This window comes from Pelobates fuscus, chromosome 1 (genome assembly GCF_036172605.1).
Source record: "Pelobates fuscus isolate aPelFus1 chromosome 1, aPelFus1.pri, whole genome shotgun sequence".
Lineage (NCBI taxonomy): Eukaryota > Metazoa > Chordata > Amphibia > Anura > Pelobatidae > Pelobates > Pelobates fuscus.
The window spans coordinates 27,841,612-27,860,243 of record NC_086317.1 but is presented as its reverse complement, the minus strand read 5'-3'; the positions used below and the strand labels follow the sequence as shown (position 1 = coordinate 27,860,243).

At 38.6% G+C, this 18,632-nt stretch overlaps 1 protein-coding gene across 1 annotated transcript in view; it reads right to left on the bottom strand.

Moving 5' to 3' along the window:
- LOC134602285 (transmembrane protease serine 2-like) overlaps positions 1-18,632 on the bottom strand; it is a 74,408-nt gene that overhangs the window by 33,628 nt on the left and 22,148 nt on the right. Inside the window, exons 2-3 of the mRNA XM_063447025.1 lie at positions 6,185-6,268; positions 1,235-1,448 (exon numbers count right to left, since the gene is read on the bottom strand). Coding sequence (XP_063303095.1) covers positions 1,235-1,448; positions 6,185-6,196 — 226 coding nt within the window. The 5' untranslated portion in view covers positions 6,197-6,268. The remainder of the gene's footprint in view (positions 1-1,234; positions 1,449-6,184; positions 6,269-18,632) is intronic.

Below are 18,632 nucleotides of genomic sequence, written 5' to 3'. Positions count from 1 at the left end.
ACTTTTCATATGATTTATCTACAAAAATGACCATAGACGATTGAAAAACGTGTTCAAAAATATTATAATGTGGCCATCATCATTGCAAATTATTTTAATATTGTTAAACTTTAAAAAGTAATATTAAAATATTTTTAAAAATCATATGTAAAAATATATTAATGTATCTAAAAATATAAAAATAATAAAATATTTTTTTAAATACTAAATAATCTTAAAATGTATTCAATGATATTAAATAATTTAAAAAGCTTTTCCAAAAATATTAAATTGAGCTTTTTTTACATCAAATTCTTTTCTCACAGACCTTTTTATCTGAATATCTTACAATCAGAGTAGGACTTCCCCCCAAAATGAGAGAGACAGTCTATTAATATGAAAATATTATACCCGCTTTATTATATTAACTCTACCTGTATAAAACCCACATGGTTTTATATAAGTAGAATAATATAATAAATATGAAAAAAATAATAAAAACAATTAAAAAAAAACATGTTTTCATATATTTTTTAAGTATTTACACAATGTATTTGGGGACTTCAATTTTTCTTTTTTTTTAAGACAAGACAACATGGGCCATACATGTCTCTGTACATTGTACTTCAGCCCCCTATTGAGTTACAGACAGGGTAATTTTCGACTATAAAAATTCTATGTGAATTTCCAGTTGAAGGACAATGCAGTTTAATAGAAAGCATAGCTGACTTACAATTTTTTTTCCTGTTTCATTGTTTAGGCCTTAAATTTGAAATTCACTTGAATTCTCACCTTGATGAATAACCCTGTAAGTGTGGGCGTACTGTGTAAGCTGGCTGTCCCTAAAAAGCTAAACATTCTTGCCTTGACTTCCAAATAAATCACTACAGGAACAGTTGATTCATCCAAAAATGGTACAGAAATTATTTATATATCAGTTATTCCATGAAATATGTCCTTGCTGCAGTGTCAGTTTAAAAAAAAAAAAGTTATATGAAGAAGATAAAAAAATGCATATTTTAAAAGTTTTTAATCTTTTAATAACTAATCTATCAAGATTGGGGTTTGATCTGTCTCCACTTTTTGCCTCCCCAAAAATTTCATTTGGGAGAACGGTGTCCCAAGCGTCCTGTATCCTTGACGATCGTTGCAGATGAGATGTCCAGGGCATTGACCAGGCAAATGTTTTTGTATCTATTACAAATATTGTCTCTTTACAAAATTGCCTTAAGACATCACATAAAGGGTCACTTACGTGGAGAACATAAGGAAGCCTTTGTTCCTTGAACGACTGGCGCAGGGTGATGTACAGGCGGTTGAGAATTAGCGTATGGATGATATGGAGGAGGAGGAGGTAACTGTGTAGATCTATATGGTGGTGGAAGATGCCCATGAATGTTTGAACTGGGGAAATCTCTTTGGAATCCCAAATTATCATAGACTGGAACACTATACACATTCTGTGGATTCTGTATTGAAAATGAGAATGCAAAAATTAGTAAGCATTTTAAACAAAGTCAATAGATAATTATAGGAAATATATATACTCAATCCTTTGCTGGATGCATCACACTGCATTTAGACATGGACTATGACTGACCATCAATCCAACATAGAGACCATAGGATATATGCTGGTAACCATGGATTGAGAGTGAATTTAGCTAATGGACTATCACTGACCATCAATCCAACATAGAGACCATAGGATATCTGCTGGAAAGTAAGGGCCTTACTTACTTACTTACTTGCCAGGACTAAAGAATTTTTTGTAATTTTTTTTTTTAAGTGAAGCATTTTCCCTTCATTCTAATTGCAATGTCAGCTTGCTTAACCCTTCCTTTTATTAATTATGAAAAATATATGAAATGTTTAGAGGCGCTTGGAAGGTGTGTAAACAAATGTATAATGTACAGTTCTAGTAGCAGCAGTAGTAGTGTAGCTACAGTGGAATTGCTATGGGTGCAGGGATTTGCCTTAATTTTTGTCAGTAATGATTTAGGAAACTAATGGATGATGCTAATTGAGTGATAGCACCATAACCACTGCAATGAGGTTCACTAGGTATGATGCTGCTGCTGCACCTGCGTGTTTAGCTATTACTTATCAGCTGACCTGTAGGCGTGCATCAGAAAGTGTAATTAAACCATAAATGATATTTAAATGTTACTTTCTTGTGAGAATGTATCTTCAATGCTGAATTCATATCTTAAGAAATAATTGCACATCTGACACAGCACTCGAATGTAATGATCAGTGAGCCAGTCAAGGTTTATGCAACATAATTATATGTATCACGGCTTTAATATCAGAATTAGGAATGATTCCAATCTGTTGCAAAAAAAACCTTGAAAATTATATATGTACAGAAGTCACCATCAAAGTCTACGGGATTTTTTGTAGATATATAATAGTTTATTTTTATTTTTCCAACAGGTTGGAATCATTTCTGATTCTGATTTAAACATACATCTAAGCCCTTTTGTAAAAATATACCGGTATATTGTGTTATGGAAAATTATGTGTACATTTTTTTTTTCAGTATGTCAGTATGGAAAATTATATTATTTAAAGGATCACTATAGGATCAGGAACACAAACATGTATTCCTGACCCTATAGTGCTAAACCCACCATTTAGGTGGATTGCCCCCCCTTAGCTCCCTTATAAAAGTTTAAAACTCACCTTATATCCAGCGCAGGTCCGCCGGCACTGGCTCCACCCCCTGTGTGACATCATCAAAATGGCCGATATTTTTTCCATAGGGAAAGCATTGGGTTGGCTAAAATCATCACGGGGCGGGGCCCAATGCTGTTTAGGACCTTCAGGACCTTCTTATAGAGATGCATTGAATCAATGCATCTCTATGAGGAAAATTCAGCGTCTCCATGCAGAGCGCAGGGACGCTGAACGGCAGGGCTGCCTACTGTGCAGCATTGAGCCAGGAAGTCTCTCCAGTGGCCATCTTAGGACTGGCCACTTGGAGGTGTCCCTAGGGGCAATGTATACTCACCAGAACAACTACATTAAGCTGTAGTTGTTCTGATGACTATAGTGTCCCTTTAATAAAATTACAGCATTCTCTTGTCAATTTTTTAATGGACAGCGAAAAAAAAACAACTGGATTAGAGAATAATGGAATCTAATGACAAGAATACATGTGCATGTATCATTTGAAATTTCTGGAAATGGTGCAAAGCCTACATATAATGGGCTGGCATTTGGATGCATACCTCCCCCAGCCCTGTATATATGTTTTTGGGAGGGAAAAGATTAAACACTTTACAGCTATATAAATCAACTAATCATTTATTTGATTCAGGATGTCTGCTATGTATGTACAGGTGGAATATAAAAAAAAAAAAGAAAAAACTAACTCACATGTACAATATTTTCCCCCACAAATATTTCAAATTGTATATATAGGTTGAATGGCTCTGTGAACTTTACATTGAATTGTTTCAGTCATTAATCTTTATGTTAGGTACACAAGTCCCTAGGACAGGCCCAGGTCTATTTTAGTCTATTTTAATCTTCACAGTTCCACGTGCGCACTCAAAGCAATGAGTTGGGAACGACTGAAATTCATTGAGTTAAAAGCCATTCTGTGACTCATGCCACACAGAATCTGTCTTTTGAATAAAATAACATTCTACGGCACCTACAGATGTTTTAACTATGTGTCATAGATCTTAAAACAAGAACGAGGTTTGCAAATTCAGCAGGTAGTACAGTCACAGGAATTGCAGTGAGAAACTTATCATTTTCTAATCTCTGCACCAGGCTGGTATCGGTATCAGATTTGTGTTTTCTGACTAACGTAATTGTCACAATCTGGATCCTTGCCTCTGGATTATTCATTAATCTCAGGATAAACAAAAAAATGAAAAATCAGTTCTGTGAGCTGCTTTTTATTATTTGAAAACACATTAAGAGCTAACAGAGTGTCGTTTGCGCAATCCTTAAAGGGACACACCAGGTTGTGGTTGATTCATTCTTTTTCAAGCATTGTAGAGATACTGTACTAAAAATGATATGCCAAAACAATAAAGTAAAACAAATAAAGTAACTTTTTAAAGTTCCTGCTTTTGCTGCAAGCCTCCATTGCACTCGGCCAATTATAATGCTCACTTAATTTCTATAAGCAGTGCTGTATGGCATAGCGAGGGATTCTTAAAGTTACATTTCAATTATCAGCTGACTGCTATAAAAAAGATAACTGCTCATTCACATCTTCCAGAAATCTGATTCATAACACAACCGCAGCTGTATTTTTGGATTAAAAAGGTAACCGTGCAGTTTGCTAGAGGGCGGGTAGACAGTCAGTGTGAGTTAATGGAGCAAAGTTAATTATTAAAAAAATTAAAAAATACGAAATAAATTAAAAATTCACCTCTCACGTTAACTAACTTGCACCTATCATAAATACACGCCTAAAATGCAGCTTGAAGTTTGGGTAGCAAGAGCTCTGTTAATAAGTATTAGTATTAGTATGTTTAAAGATACTCGTTTTATTAATCTCGGACAGGTGGAAGATTAAAAAGATCATGCACAGAGAATGGGACCTGCAACCCTGAGGACTAAACAAGATCTACAGCTGGTCAATTTGTATCCTTCAGTGAACTGGATAAGCAATTAGATGGCATTCTATATTATATTGATAATAACACATTGCGTGGATTCATTCAAGGATGAAAAGGTCTCGGATTCTCTATGGTATTACTCATACCATGCTAGGTCACTAATGACAAGAGCTGGACAAAGGGCAGATCTCATGCACCCTCACACAAAATTATTATTATTATTTCTTTAATTAAAATCTGTAAATGGCAGGGCAAAAATAAACTAATGAGCGTCAGCCGCTTTCTAATCTCATGGGTTATGGATTTGCAGCCAACACAGGAACTTTTACTTTGAGAATTTTTTCAATTTCATTGTTTACATCTTCATGCTTTATATAAAATATTCTGAAACCCTAACTGTGTCCCCACTCACTGTGAGACTGAGAATCTGTACATTCACTGTTAATAATCACCTGTAAACACTGAGATACAGATAATCCAAACCTTCACCCTGAGAACCTGCCCATTTATGCTGCAAATCTACCTATTTATCTACAGATTCTATCCAGTCACCCTTAGAAACTGCCCTTTCAGGCAGAGAGTCTCCCAATCTAATTAATTAATCACCATTCATAATTCATGAGAATATGTCAATTTAGGCCTCAATTTAATGAATCTACATCAGAATCAGCTTTTTAAATAATTTATCTACAAAACGTCCCATAGAGATTGATGGTAACTTCTGTAGATAAATCATTTGAGGTATTTATTCCTAATAGACTGAAATAATTTTTGATTTAAAATAATGAAATTGAGGTCTTAAACTGAGACCCAAAGAATGAGTCAACTCACTTTTAACTTCTAACTAGTCATTCTCACTACGATTATCTATCCATTCCTCTAGTCATTCTCATTACGAGTATCTACCCATTCCTCTAGTCATTCTCACTACGAGTATCTACACATTCAACTAGTCATTCTCACTACAAGTATCTGCCCATTCCTCTAGTCATTCTCACTACGGGTATCTACCCATTCCTCTAATCATTCTCACTATGGGTACCTACCCATTCCTCTAGTCATTCTCACTACGACTATCTACCCATTCCTCTAGTCATTCTCACTACGGGTATCTACCCATTCCTCTAGTCATTCTCACTACGACTATCTACCCATTCCTCTAGTCATTCTCACTACGAGTATCTACCCATTCCTCTAGTCATTCTCACTACGAGTATCTACCCATTCCTCTAGTCATTCTCACTACCGGTATCTACCCATTCCTCTAGTCATTCTGCCTAAGAGAATCTACCCATTCCTCTAGTCATTCTTACTACGAGTATCTACACATTCCTCTAGTCATTCTCACTATGAATATCTACCTATTCCTCTAGTCATTCTCTCTACGAGTATCTGCCCATTCCTCTTGTCATTATCACTATGAGTATCTATCCATTCCTCACTGGTCTTTGTGAAATTGCTCATTGCTTCATCTTATTTACTAGGGGCAATACAATTTATGTAATAAAACCTATCCGTGTAATATAAACCTGGCATTGTGCCCCTTTGAGGGTCGAACACAAGAAATACCAATAAACTCTCTCATGCAATCAGAAAATCCAACAAAAAAATCCTTAAACCTACCGGATTATACATCTTGGTTATGGCTGATAACTCCTTAGGGAAATGTAAAGGCTTCAAATGTCCAGTAGCTTTTTTTCATTAAATCTGAAAAGACAAAAGCAAATCAGCAACTATTAAAGCGCTTCCTTGATGGCTGAAATGAAATGTTTACATCAAACAAACCTCTCTTTACTGTTAACTGAATGAACAAATCCAAGACACGGGGTTTGTTTTCAAAAACAATGACATGTTTATTAAATAAATCTGGATAGAAGGATTTCTTTTATGAAATGAGTATTTCATTTATTCGATCATTCAAAGTACTCAACCTCTTTTAGTAAATAATTCCATTGACAGACTGTTCTGTGATCACCATGCCACTATTCCTGTTACTATAAAACCATCATTTTAAGTTAACACTACAAAGCTCTAGAGCTGTTGGGCAGATATTTTTTTTAAATAATTCACACAATTTAATAAAGTAAGGGAACGATTTTTTGAATTGTTCCCACGATTTAGTATTTTTTTTTTATATATAGATATATTTAATAGAACAAGTGCAAGATATAATATAATAGGAATGATTTACTAAATCATGTTCAAGATATATGAAATTGTGCATGAAATCTATTAAATCATACACATGATTTAAATTCAATGATTGCATCTCTGGGGCTCCGTAGAAAACCACATATGGAATGAGATAAAAATAGGCTTACCTAATGTTGTTTATAAGTAATTTTTTATAGTTATGCCGAGACACACCTAAACTAAAGGTCCTTGTCCCTCCCTTATTAACATTCAGGTCCCTACCAGCAGATCCGATCTGGGTTAGTACATAGTCAAGTTTCAGAGATAGATATTTAGGTAAACTGACAGATAGGTAGACGAAAATTTTATTAGTTGCCATTAGTGCAAATAAATAAAGTAATATACCAAAATTTAAAATTTTGACTTCATAAATTCTAAAAAAAAATAAGTTTGTTCTCGGAGGCAAATAAACTTCTTTTGAAATTCAGAGAAAATCACTTTGGTAAATTGAGCCATAACATTTCTTTTTTTCAATTTGACAATTTTTATTGTTTTGTCGGATAATAAAACTAGGGTACAGAAGGAAAAAAGGGGACGGGGGGTAGACATTTGTATTACATCAATAGCATTCCAGTGAGACATTTTCAGCATTCACATTTGGGTTTAACAGGCGCATGTATCCAGTGAGTCACTTCATGCTTTTATGTGGGGCTTATCTTGGTTGTTGTTGCACCCTATTGTTGATGCTTTGTCCTGGGGGGGGAGTAAAGGGGGGAGGCATGGGAGCGGGGTACCTTACTTCTCTAAAATTATGTACATAGTGGGTTCGTTTTCCACCTTTCCCTGGGGCCCACTGAATGGTTGGTTTGATCTCGTTAATCTCATCTCTGTCACCGAGTTATAAACTCCTGCCCCTGCGTCTCCGGTCCTTCTATTGATCATTTCGTAAAGCTCACTTTTTCCTCCCCTCCACACTTTTTTTTTTTTTGCATGGAAATCTCTCTTTCCTCTCTTTCTTCAGGAGTTCGACCCTTCCTCCCCCTCTATGTATGTTTCCCATTCTTTCCTGGCCCGTATCATGTGTTTCAGTGGGTGGAACCACGGGCAGGTTCCTATCTCATAAGTCAGGTTTAGTGATGTCTGTTGTATGATGTTGGGTCTGGTAGGTGCCTGCGTCTGTTTCCAGCTTCTGTCTATCAGGAGGTTTGCTGCTATTAATATATGGAATATAAGGCTAGCCTGTGATTTTGTGTAGGAGTCCAGCAATATGAATAGTAAGGCTTTCTCCGGACTGAGCTTAGTATCTAAGAGCAGCGCCCCCTTAATCATCTCCTCTACTCCCTTCCAATATTCTTTAGAGGCTGTACACGTCCACCAAATGTGGAGCATTGTGCCCTCTTCTTTTAGGCATCTCCAGCAGAGTCTGGAAGTGCCTGGGTAGATGCTAGCTAATCTGGTTGGCACCAGGTACCATCGATATTGCAGCTTGCGCATAAGCTCTAGGTGGGAGGCACATCTGGATCTGCCCTTATGCGCTATGAATGCCTTGTCCATTGCTCTTCTGAGAATATCGTACCTAACTCCTTATGCCAAGCCTCTTTGAAGTTGTCCGTCTGCGATTGGTGTCTGGAGTCGTTGAGTATTGCATATATGAGTGAGAGTGGTTTCTTGGGCATGGTCATGGTCGTGCATGCTCTTTCTACGCTTTTTGTATGTGTCAGGGTATCTAGGGTGGTATTGTGTGCCAGTATGCCTTTTAGCTGTTGGTAGGAGAATATCAACCTCTGTGGCAGGTCATACTCTGTTTACAGGTCAGGGAATTGTTTCAGTAGCCCTTGGTTATACAGGTGTGTAACTAGTGTGCACCCTTTTTCGGTCAAGATGCGGTGGTCAAAATTGGGGTATGCTATATGTATGCTGTATAAAGGAGTGGCCATCGCCCAGTCAGTGGTATACCCTAGCTGTGGTTTGGCCTTGTCCCAGGCCTTTAGCAGGGTGTCAGTTGTAGTGGGCATCCCCGGGAGCGACGGGCGTCTCCCATGCGGTACCCAGAAGAGGTATCTGAGACCCTTGGGGCATGCCCAGGTCGATTCCATCTCCACTCATTGTGGTGGGCTGTGTGTTGTGTGTGCCTGTAATGCTGTGGCCAGCAGTGCTGCCCTATAGTATGTTTGCACCTCTGGCAAACCCAATCCCCCCTGCGACACCTGTTTAGTGAGAACCCTTGTGGCTACTCAAACTTTTTTGTGTGCCCAGATGAAGCTGATGATGGTTTTTTGTAGCCGTCGGAGGTATGTGTTTGGTATTGGGATCTGCAGTGTTCTGAGTAGATACTGGTATTTAGGCAATAACACCATCTTCACCGCCGCCAGTCTCCCCACCCAAGACAGGTATTTATTTTCCCATTGTTTTAATGTGTCGCTGATTTCTCCCTGTAGTCTCCCATAGTTGAGCTCCAAGAGACCCTGTGGCTCTTTTGGAATTCTCAATCCCAGGAATGTGAGGTAATCGTCTCTCCAGTCTAAGGGGAATGAGAGTTTTAATTGATCTATGTCACTGCGCAGTATCCCTATTCCCATAGCTTGGGTTTTCGTGACGTTGAGCTTGTAATATGATTGCTCGCCGTATGTTTCTATTTCATGTAAGAGGTTTGGCAGTGATATGTGTGGTTGTGTGAGTGTTAGCAGTATGTCGTCGGCGAATAAGTTCGCCTTGTATATATTTTTCCCTATCTCCATGCCGTGTATCGCAGGGTTATCCCGTATCCGAATCGCCAGTGGTTCTAACGCCAGGACGTAAAGCAGGGGGGACAGGGGGCACCCTTGTCTCGTGCCGTTTGTGAGCTGGAATGGCTTGGATAGAAATCCAGCATTGAGTACTCTCGCTGAGGGGTCGCTGTAGAGGGCTTTCACCACCGACACAAACCCGTCGGGGATGTCAAACTTGCCTAATACTTCTTGTAGGAACCCCCAGTGTAGGCGGTCAAATGCTTTTTCGGCATCAAGGGAGACCAGTAGTCCCCCCCTTCGCCGGATTTTCAGATGGTAGAGGATGTTGATAACCTTCCTCGTGTTATCCGTACCCTGTCTCCCTTTGATGAAGCCCACCTGGTCATTATGGATGATATGCGGTAGCATGTTTCCCAGGCGGTTAGCATATAATTTGGCGAAAAGTTTTGCATCTGTGTTTAGGAGGGAGATGGGTATAAAGTTATGCGGCACCGTTGGGGGTTTATTCGGTTTAGGGAGTGTGACAATGTGCGCTGCCAATGTTTCCCTGGGGAGTTCTACTTTGAGAGCTGCCTCTGTGAACAGTCTAACCAGGTAAGGCACCAGTATGTCGCCAAACCTTTTGTAATATTGGTTGTCAAACCCGTCAGGTCCCGGGGATTTTCCCGACGGAAGGTCTTTAATCAGGTCCCTGATCTCCTGTTGCTCTATCGGTTTAGGAAGAGCTTCCTTATGTTGTGCTGTGATCTTAGGTAGTGTAACCTCGTCTAGGTATTTCCTAATATTTCGGTTTGTCGGGTGTGTAGTTTGCGCGTTGTCTCGTATGTTATACAGGGAGGAGTAGTATGTGGCGAACACATCACTGATTCCCTTAGGGGTGGAGATTTTGGACCCTTTCTGGTCTGTGAGGTAGGATATTTTCTGATTCACCTGTCTGGTTTTTAGTCGTTTTGCTAGTAGCTTGCTCGCCCTGTTGCCCTGCACATAATGTGTCAGTCTGAGCCGTTGCATGTTTGAGTTAAGTGCGTCCAGTGCTTGTTGGAGTATAAGCTTAGTGAGCTGGGCTATTCTGTTTTTTTGTTTCTATAGTTGGTGTGGTTTGGTTTAGTCTATTCATCTCGTATAGTTCTGTTTGCCATGCTCTAAGCTGTGTTTGACGCTGCTTTTTCACGTATGTTGCTCTGCGTATTAGTAGGCCTCTCGCTACTGATTTGTGTGCAAGCCACAGAGTAGCATCTGTGGTATCTTTGGTGTTGTTTTGTTGGAAGTATGTGCGGAGGTCTCCTGCCAGTGTTTCTGCAAACCTCTCATCCCTCAGCAGGGAGTTATTGATTTTCCAGGGGCAACAGTGTTTAAAGTCTTAGTTGTTTTTTAATTCTATGGTTACTGGTGCGTGGTCAGACCATGTAATTTGCTGTATTTCGCTAGTCATGATTTGGTCTAGTACCGAACCTGATACTAGGAAACCGTCAATTTTCGAGTAGGAGTTATGCACAGCTGAGTAATGTGTATACACTCTCTCTGTCGGGTGTGTAACCCTCCAAGCATCATACAAGTGATAGGTGTGTAAGAGTTTCGCTATGGCTCTGCATCGCCTATTTAGAGGGCCATGGTTTTTCCTATGTGTTGTAGTGTCGTGTCAAGCACCGGGTCTATTATGTGATTAAAGTCACCCCCGATCACTGTGATGCCTGTTTGGACAGTGCTCGTTTTGTTTAGGATTTTTTGTAGGAAGTTCCTCTGATTGGTATTTGGGGAGTATATGTTTACGATGGTGTATAGCATGTCGTTAAACTTCCCTATGAGAATGATGTACCTACCATTTGGATCTATGTCCGTGGAGTGGAGCGTAAATGAGACCGCCTTACTAATCAGGATGGACACCCCTCTATCTTTCGCTGGAGATGTGGAGTGGAATTGGTGTGGGTAGTCATTGGTCAATATTTCGGGGTGGTCATTGTGTCTAAATTGTGTATCTTGGAGGCATAGGATATCAGCTCCCAGGGTTCTAACCTCTTTGGCAAGTAGTTGTCTTTTCACTGGGGCGTTTAGTCCCCTTAGATTAAAAGAGCACACTATCACGGTGGTTCATGGGGTTGGTACTCTTTACCTTGTGTATGGTATTCTACGTATTGAGGGGTCACTGCTCTTCCCAGCTTGTTCGTGCCGAGCAGTTTTACCCCCCTGTGTGTTGGTTAGATCCCTTGATGGGTCTGCGGAGTTGTCAGTAGGCTCGACCTTGTGGTTTCCGGGGTCCGTCAGTTTTTGTGTGGTGTTTGTCGTTGGGTTACCCACTAACCCTGTCACACGTTCGTTGGTAAGGTATAAAACATGTATAGCATAAACATAACTTAAAACATTATACAATAATACAGTAACATAAACCAAAGTATTTACATAAACATTCTTGAGTACTAGTGATGCCGTATGTTCGGCTTGGCACGGCATTGTCGTGCCTTGGGGGAAGAGGCTTATGGCCTCTTGTCCTATGGGAGTTTTGTTTCCCTGTGCGGCTATATCTTGTGTTTACGTTGGGTAGGCCCAACTAAGTGCTAAAGCCTCGTGACTATGCTGGCTTTATGCACATATGTAGATGCGTTTCATCACTTTTTTTTTTTAAATTATATATATATATATATATATATATTTTTATTATTTTTTGTTGTTGTTGATTTAGTCTCGCATTTTTGCGCTATCTCCATCGTGGGTCGGAGTGTGCTAAGGTTGTGTGGGTGGCTCTTTTTTTTTTTTTGTGTTTGGGCGGGTGCGTTAGGCTGGTTTGGCTCTCCTCAGTGAGCTGGGAGGTGAGTAAAGGAGCCGGTTCCTGCGCTACTCTCATGTCTCTTATGCTCCCAGTGTACTCCCTCTCTCATCCCCGTACTCTATCTGGAGCACATATGTTATATCGTGAGTGCGGTGCAGTTTCGTACTTTACCCAGCCCTGCAGCTGATATGTCCAAGAGTTATGTTGTACAGTCTAAGAAGCAAAGCTATATCAGCTCAACAAAGCAAATATCCAATCCCTGCAGTATCACTGTTTAAAGCAGTGCCACATCTAAGATACAGCAGTATTTGCATTGGGCTGTAATCACTCCTTGAGGGCTGGTCAAGTAGAACGTGGGTTTAGGACACGTTACGCAGCTTTGTGTGAACATGTCTGCATGTCCTGCAGTAACTCCCTGTTTTCTGTAGACTGGTTGTAGCACCGGCGGTGTAGCCAGTGGGGGACAGTTCCATGTCTCAAAGATGGGCAGGCATGACCTAAGAGCCAAGTTGTCACTTAGCTTGCTGCTCATGAATACATGCATGTGGCACATTGATTGGACAATGCCCAGCACAAACAAGGAAGTTTCTGTTGGCCAACAAGTAGGCGGAGCAGCAAAGCGGCAGAAGTCAATTCTGCAGCTAAAAACAGGTAGATATTTAATTAAATGAACTTTCTTGAAATTAAGGCATAAACTGCATTAACATATTTGTGCATGTTACAATCTCAGACTTTCTCTTTAACTCCAGATTGGTGATCCTTTGAACACATTTGAAAGGCTTTAAAAATAGCATTAGGTAACTCAGGAATAATTACTTACTTAACCATTTCCTGAAAATCCGTTGAGCAAATGTCGTCCTTGTGGGGCGGAGAGCAGTGCTGAGCCCTTACTTAAACACATCACGATTGACAGGGCTGATGAAAAACCCATAGAGAATGGCTGAGATAATTTTATTAACCTTTGCATTGCTGTCCATAGTGTGAAGTTATAAAGGAAGGACTGAAGACCATTTCTCAGTTTTATTTTATTTGTTTTTAACTCCTAATCCACTGGCTATGTTTGCATTCCTCAAATTAATTTAGATTTTCCTGTTATCGCATTTGCAAAAACCGAGTAGAATGAAGCAGTAATCTCTAAATTCCGATATTGAGGGTAAATTACTGTAATTCATTGTCTGGTAAATGTCAGATTTTTCTTTACTACGTAGGGCTATTTTTTACTGAATCACATTACTTAAATGCTCAAAGACGTGTTTTTATAAAGTAAAACCATTTGACTTTTTACTTTAAAAGAAAATCCTGGCTGACACCCACACAGGATACACTGCACACACCTGGTTTTTATTTTGTTTGTTTTTTTGTCTCCAAAACAAAATATTTGGCCTGTCCTTAAAGGGCTGATTATGTTTTGGCCTGCCAATGTTTACCCTTAAGTCTCTTTCAATGTAGATAAAAAAAATATACAACCAAGGAAAGCAAATATTTGTCCAACGGATTAAAACAACAGGAAGTGGCACTCCTCAGAGGTTAAGTCAAATCTGTTTCATTCGGTCCCCTACATTGTGTAGATCTATGGTAACTTCACCCATATTATTATAATTATTTATTGATTTTAAGAAAGACATACTCCTGTAGTTGTGACAAGTCACACATTTTTCTTCCTGATCCCAACCACCAGACAGATCAGCTTTGTCACACAGTGTCAGATGAACTGGGGCAAATATATTCAGGAACATAGAAACATAGAATGTGATGTCAGATAAGAGCCATTCGGCCCATCTAGTCTGCCCAATTTTCCTAATGCTTGCATTAGTCTCTAATATCTAGTATAGCCTTATGCCTATCCCAAACATGCTTAAAACTCTGTCACTGTGTTAACCTCTACCACTTCACCTGGAAGGCTAAATGTATTGACACTGCACTTGGGATGAATTACAGGGCGTTTCAGCCCATACACAAGTGTTGAAGCAGTGCTCAACATTTGAGCAGCCTGACGCCCTGGCAAGCCGATGCTAAGCCCAGTCACCAGCGACGCTGTGTTAAGGGCACAACCAGTCATCGGCCCTGTCGCCCACCCTTCTCCCTCCCCTCAAATTTATAGAGCTGCTAAAGCTGGTAGGCCTGCACAGGTTTAGTGCAAGGCGTAGGTTAAGTTATACTAGATGTTTTTTAAACTTCGTAAGTTCAAAAAACTTTTTTTAGAATGTGTCTGGTCGATATGCCCCACTCTCTCATCCAGCAGTCATTATTATTCTACCGAGCTTGTAAACCAGGTTCCGTATAGTAAGGTGAGAGTGTTTCACTGTGTAATGGTTTGCTTTTATCATTCTAAATTTCAGATAGCTCGTTATTCCATTCTAGAGCTAGAACTTCAGGATTGTGTGTTCTTTGCAAAGCAACCCTGAGTAGATCTTTTTTATAGATGTCCCTTATTCTTCTATTGCTATGGCAAGTCTACCAGTGGCAGATACATTCTTTCTGTACTACCCAACAGCACAACATGATATGTATCCAGATAAACATGGTGGATCTGGCAATTACCCACACAGCTTACTGCATTGGTATATTTTATTAGAAATATATTATTTGTATACATATAGTATATCAATAGATATATAGTTTGTTTTGCAATCAGTGAACCTGTTTCAGGGTAATTGTCCCCAGATTTTCTTTTTTCATATTAATTCAGTGATTTATTGTGTTAATTTAATTTTACACATTATGTGGAATGATTTCTTGTTTTCTGCTCATCTACTGTCACTCAAATTTCTATTGCCAACTAGAACCAATGAGCTTCCACCAAAGGGGAGAAATACCATAATGGGAGGGAAAATGCAGCAAATTCTGTGATGTATAGTTACAATGGCAGAACCCATTGGTATACAGATATATTGATTTTCTGCAGCCAATACTAGTTACTTTGTTCTGTAAACACTGCTACGGGTGTTTATTGAGAATGTTGAGCAACACATTTAGGTTTGAAAAAGTAACAGGTACCAAAAATAAATGAAAGAATCATAAAGTTCTTTAAGTTACAATCATTTGTTAAAATGTTTGTATATATTGTGTATTAATATTGTTTTTGTATTTTATTGTACCCTAATGTAACAATGCAATGTTTTGTGGACCCGGGACATACATGAAAACGAGAGAAATCTCAATGTATCCATCCTGGTAAAATATTTGATAAATAAATCAGAATAAATAAAGTCACAATCATAAAAATTGAATAATGAGCATGCAATCAAGCAATTAGCCTCACGTATTGCTGGATGCATTCAGCCTTTGAGGGCTGGATCATATTATTTTACATAATCTACAGCAATTGGTGAACTACAAATCCCATGATCCTCTGGTAACCATAAAGTTGAGTAGGTCATACCGAAAGATGGAAGATTGTTCTTATCATTAGATAAATGGATGCCAATGGCACAACCAAGAGTTCAATATAAATATAAATTAAAAAAAATGAAAAAAAAAAAATAACTTTTTAATTTTATTATTATAACGAGGTCATTGTGTGTGCTTTGCCCAGCCGCAGGGCACCCATGCATGTTTTCCATTCACTCAGTAGCAGAACTAGAAGCTTGTAATAATGTTGTGATAAAGTTCAAGTTCCTAGCCTAGAGTCAATATGAAATCAGCTTTACTAGCAGTGCAAAGCCTGCAATTAAACTGTAATTATCTAACGTACACTGGAGAATCAGTGGAAACAGACGTAGAGTTGGAATCGCTACTGTTTGTCACAGCTGAGATTTTAGAACAGGTTTAAAGCACCTGAGTTCTCACGGCATAACTCAGTTAAATAAAAAATCACAAGTACTTGTGTTCCTTCTGAGTTGAGATCCCTTGGTTGCCAATAGCTAAACTCACATCACATCATACGTCCAGGGCTCCAATCTATTTCTTATAGCTGTAGGTCACAAATTACAAGGAGAGTTCAAAATTTTGTTTTGTTTTTTGGTATGGTTAATAGTTGTCACAGAAACCAAAATGAACACACAAAAATATTGTTAGGAGTACTTTGACACTACATTTGACTAATTTATCATCAATCTCTGCTAAATGTTATATACAGTGTTTTGTGTTTTTTTTTTGCACAAACACAGAATATTAGAAATCACTGCTGTCAGGTTTTTGAAATGTTATAGGGCCAATTTAGATTTCTGCACCTTTTCAGTTTTTCAACTTCAACAGACTGATAGGGTGCACTTTTGCCCTTTTTTTGCATTTGTGCAAAAGTATACTTGGGTATCTCAAATAGGCCTGTCTTTAAAGGGACACTATAGTCACCAGAGCCAATACTGCTTAATTTAAGGATATTGGTGTCTATAACCTGTACCTGCAGGCTCAGAGAAAAGGCTGTGTTTACATTGCTACCTAGTAACACCTCTAGTGGAATGCACTTCAACGGCCACTAGAGGTACTTCCTATGTCAGTGTCGCACAGTGATTCAATGTATCTCTACGAGGAGAGGCTGTATGGCACAGAGAGGCGTTTTGCCGTGACTGCACAATCCCTATGGGAAAGCATTGGATTGGCTGAGTTCATCAAGACTGATGATCTCAGTCACGGAGGTGAGACCAGTTTTGGTGCAGCGTGGAAGAAAAGGTGAGAAAAGGTGAGTAAAATCACCTTTTCAATGCAATCTGGAGGGGTCTGGTCACCTAAACAGTTAGTTTGACACTAAAGTGTTTGGAACACATGTTTGTTCCTTTACATCATTTGCATCAGAATCAGAAATGATTCCATTCTGTTAGAAAAACCATCTCAAATGATTTATCTACAAAAGTCACCATTAAGGTCTATGGGAATTTTTGTAGATAAATCATATGAAACGTTTTTTTTCTAACAGAATGGAATCATTTCTAATTCTTACGGATTAACTCGAGGCCATAGTGTACTATGAGCCTTATTATAGATCATTTTTCACATTTTCATAAAAAACTATTTTCTGAACATTGCCAATTTGCTGAATATTTCATAAAACTGATGTGTGTTATTACACTACGCCCCAAATTGAATCTCCAGAGAACAAAAATATCCCCTTATCCCCTATGATGTTACATACCTTCCTTTAACAATTTTAAAACTATGAATTGTAACTCTAATTGTCTGCTGCTAGAAGGAGGCCACTTTTTGTCAGTGACATTGTCTATGCAACTAGTGATGCCCATAATGTGCCCACCCACTGGCAGCCTGAAAAAAAAAGAGCCAGAAATTGGGACTGTCCCTTCGAAAGTAGGACTGTTGGGAAGCCTGCTGGTTCATGGCTGAACAATCACATCTTGTGGCACCAACAAGTATCTGATATTAAAAGACATGTCGTTCCATGTGGCCCTCATGTTAAAGTCTTGAAATACATTAGAGCATGGAACCTCATGCTGCCTTTAATTAATTAATTAATTACACAAAAGATATTTTAAAGTTACAAGTTTTGATAAGATATTAATTTCCACTGATAACTGTAGTAATTAAGAACTGGGTGAAGGTTCAGCAATCTTTATAGTTTAGTATTCTCATTAGAATATCAATCATGTACCATTGTTTTCAGTGTACTTGTCCAAGGAGTCATAACTTGATGCGTCAGTCCCTCCATTAAACCAGTAAATATCTACTGATTGTTTTGCTAGATTGTAGACACAATGTTACTCATAAAGTCGTATCACTGGGAGCATGTTGAGAAATCATGTCAGATTTTACTTCCTTAATAATATCAAATCAGATAAAATGTTGCTGGGCAGTGGTAACTAAAGGTTATTAGTTCTAAAGTTAACATTTGTCCAGGGGCACTAATGGCTTTAAAAAAATGTCTCTCTTCAATTTAAACCTTTGAATGAAATATCAAAAATCAACAATACCTGATGCTTTTTCATCACTGCGCTATTTCACAAGATGCTGTGCCCCAGCCCTTCCCAACATGCAATGTTTCTCCAATTTGTTAATGTCTGCACTGCTGAGGTTTCTGGGAGTTATAGTTTGGGTAACAAGTGTCATAGGTCATATAGCTCATAACTAAACTACAACTTCCAGAAACCCCTGTTCTCTTTCAAATTAGCAGTTGTATCGGATATGTTAATACAAGCGTATTACAATATTCTGATTGCCTGGTCACTTTCTTATCTGAGCAATTCTTACTTTACCATTTTATTCATTTGAATTTGATATTTTGTATAAACTTCGTAAATAAATGTTACAACATGTTAAAAATTTGTCAGGTTCAGCCTGGAGCCCTTTAAGAAAGCTCGCATTCAACATCTCCTCCAGGCTGTTTCAAAAAGTCTCTTTGGTTTAAGTATTCTAAAAATTTTGTCTTAAAGGTCATCATTGAGAGAATACGTAAGACATTTGTTCATCATGAGTGTGAATTTTTGACCATATTTTTCTGATCACAACCCCGCAATTTGTCTCAACAGTTTAACTTGGACGTACAGTGCGCATAGGC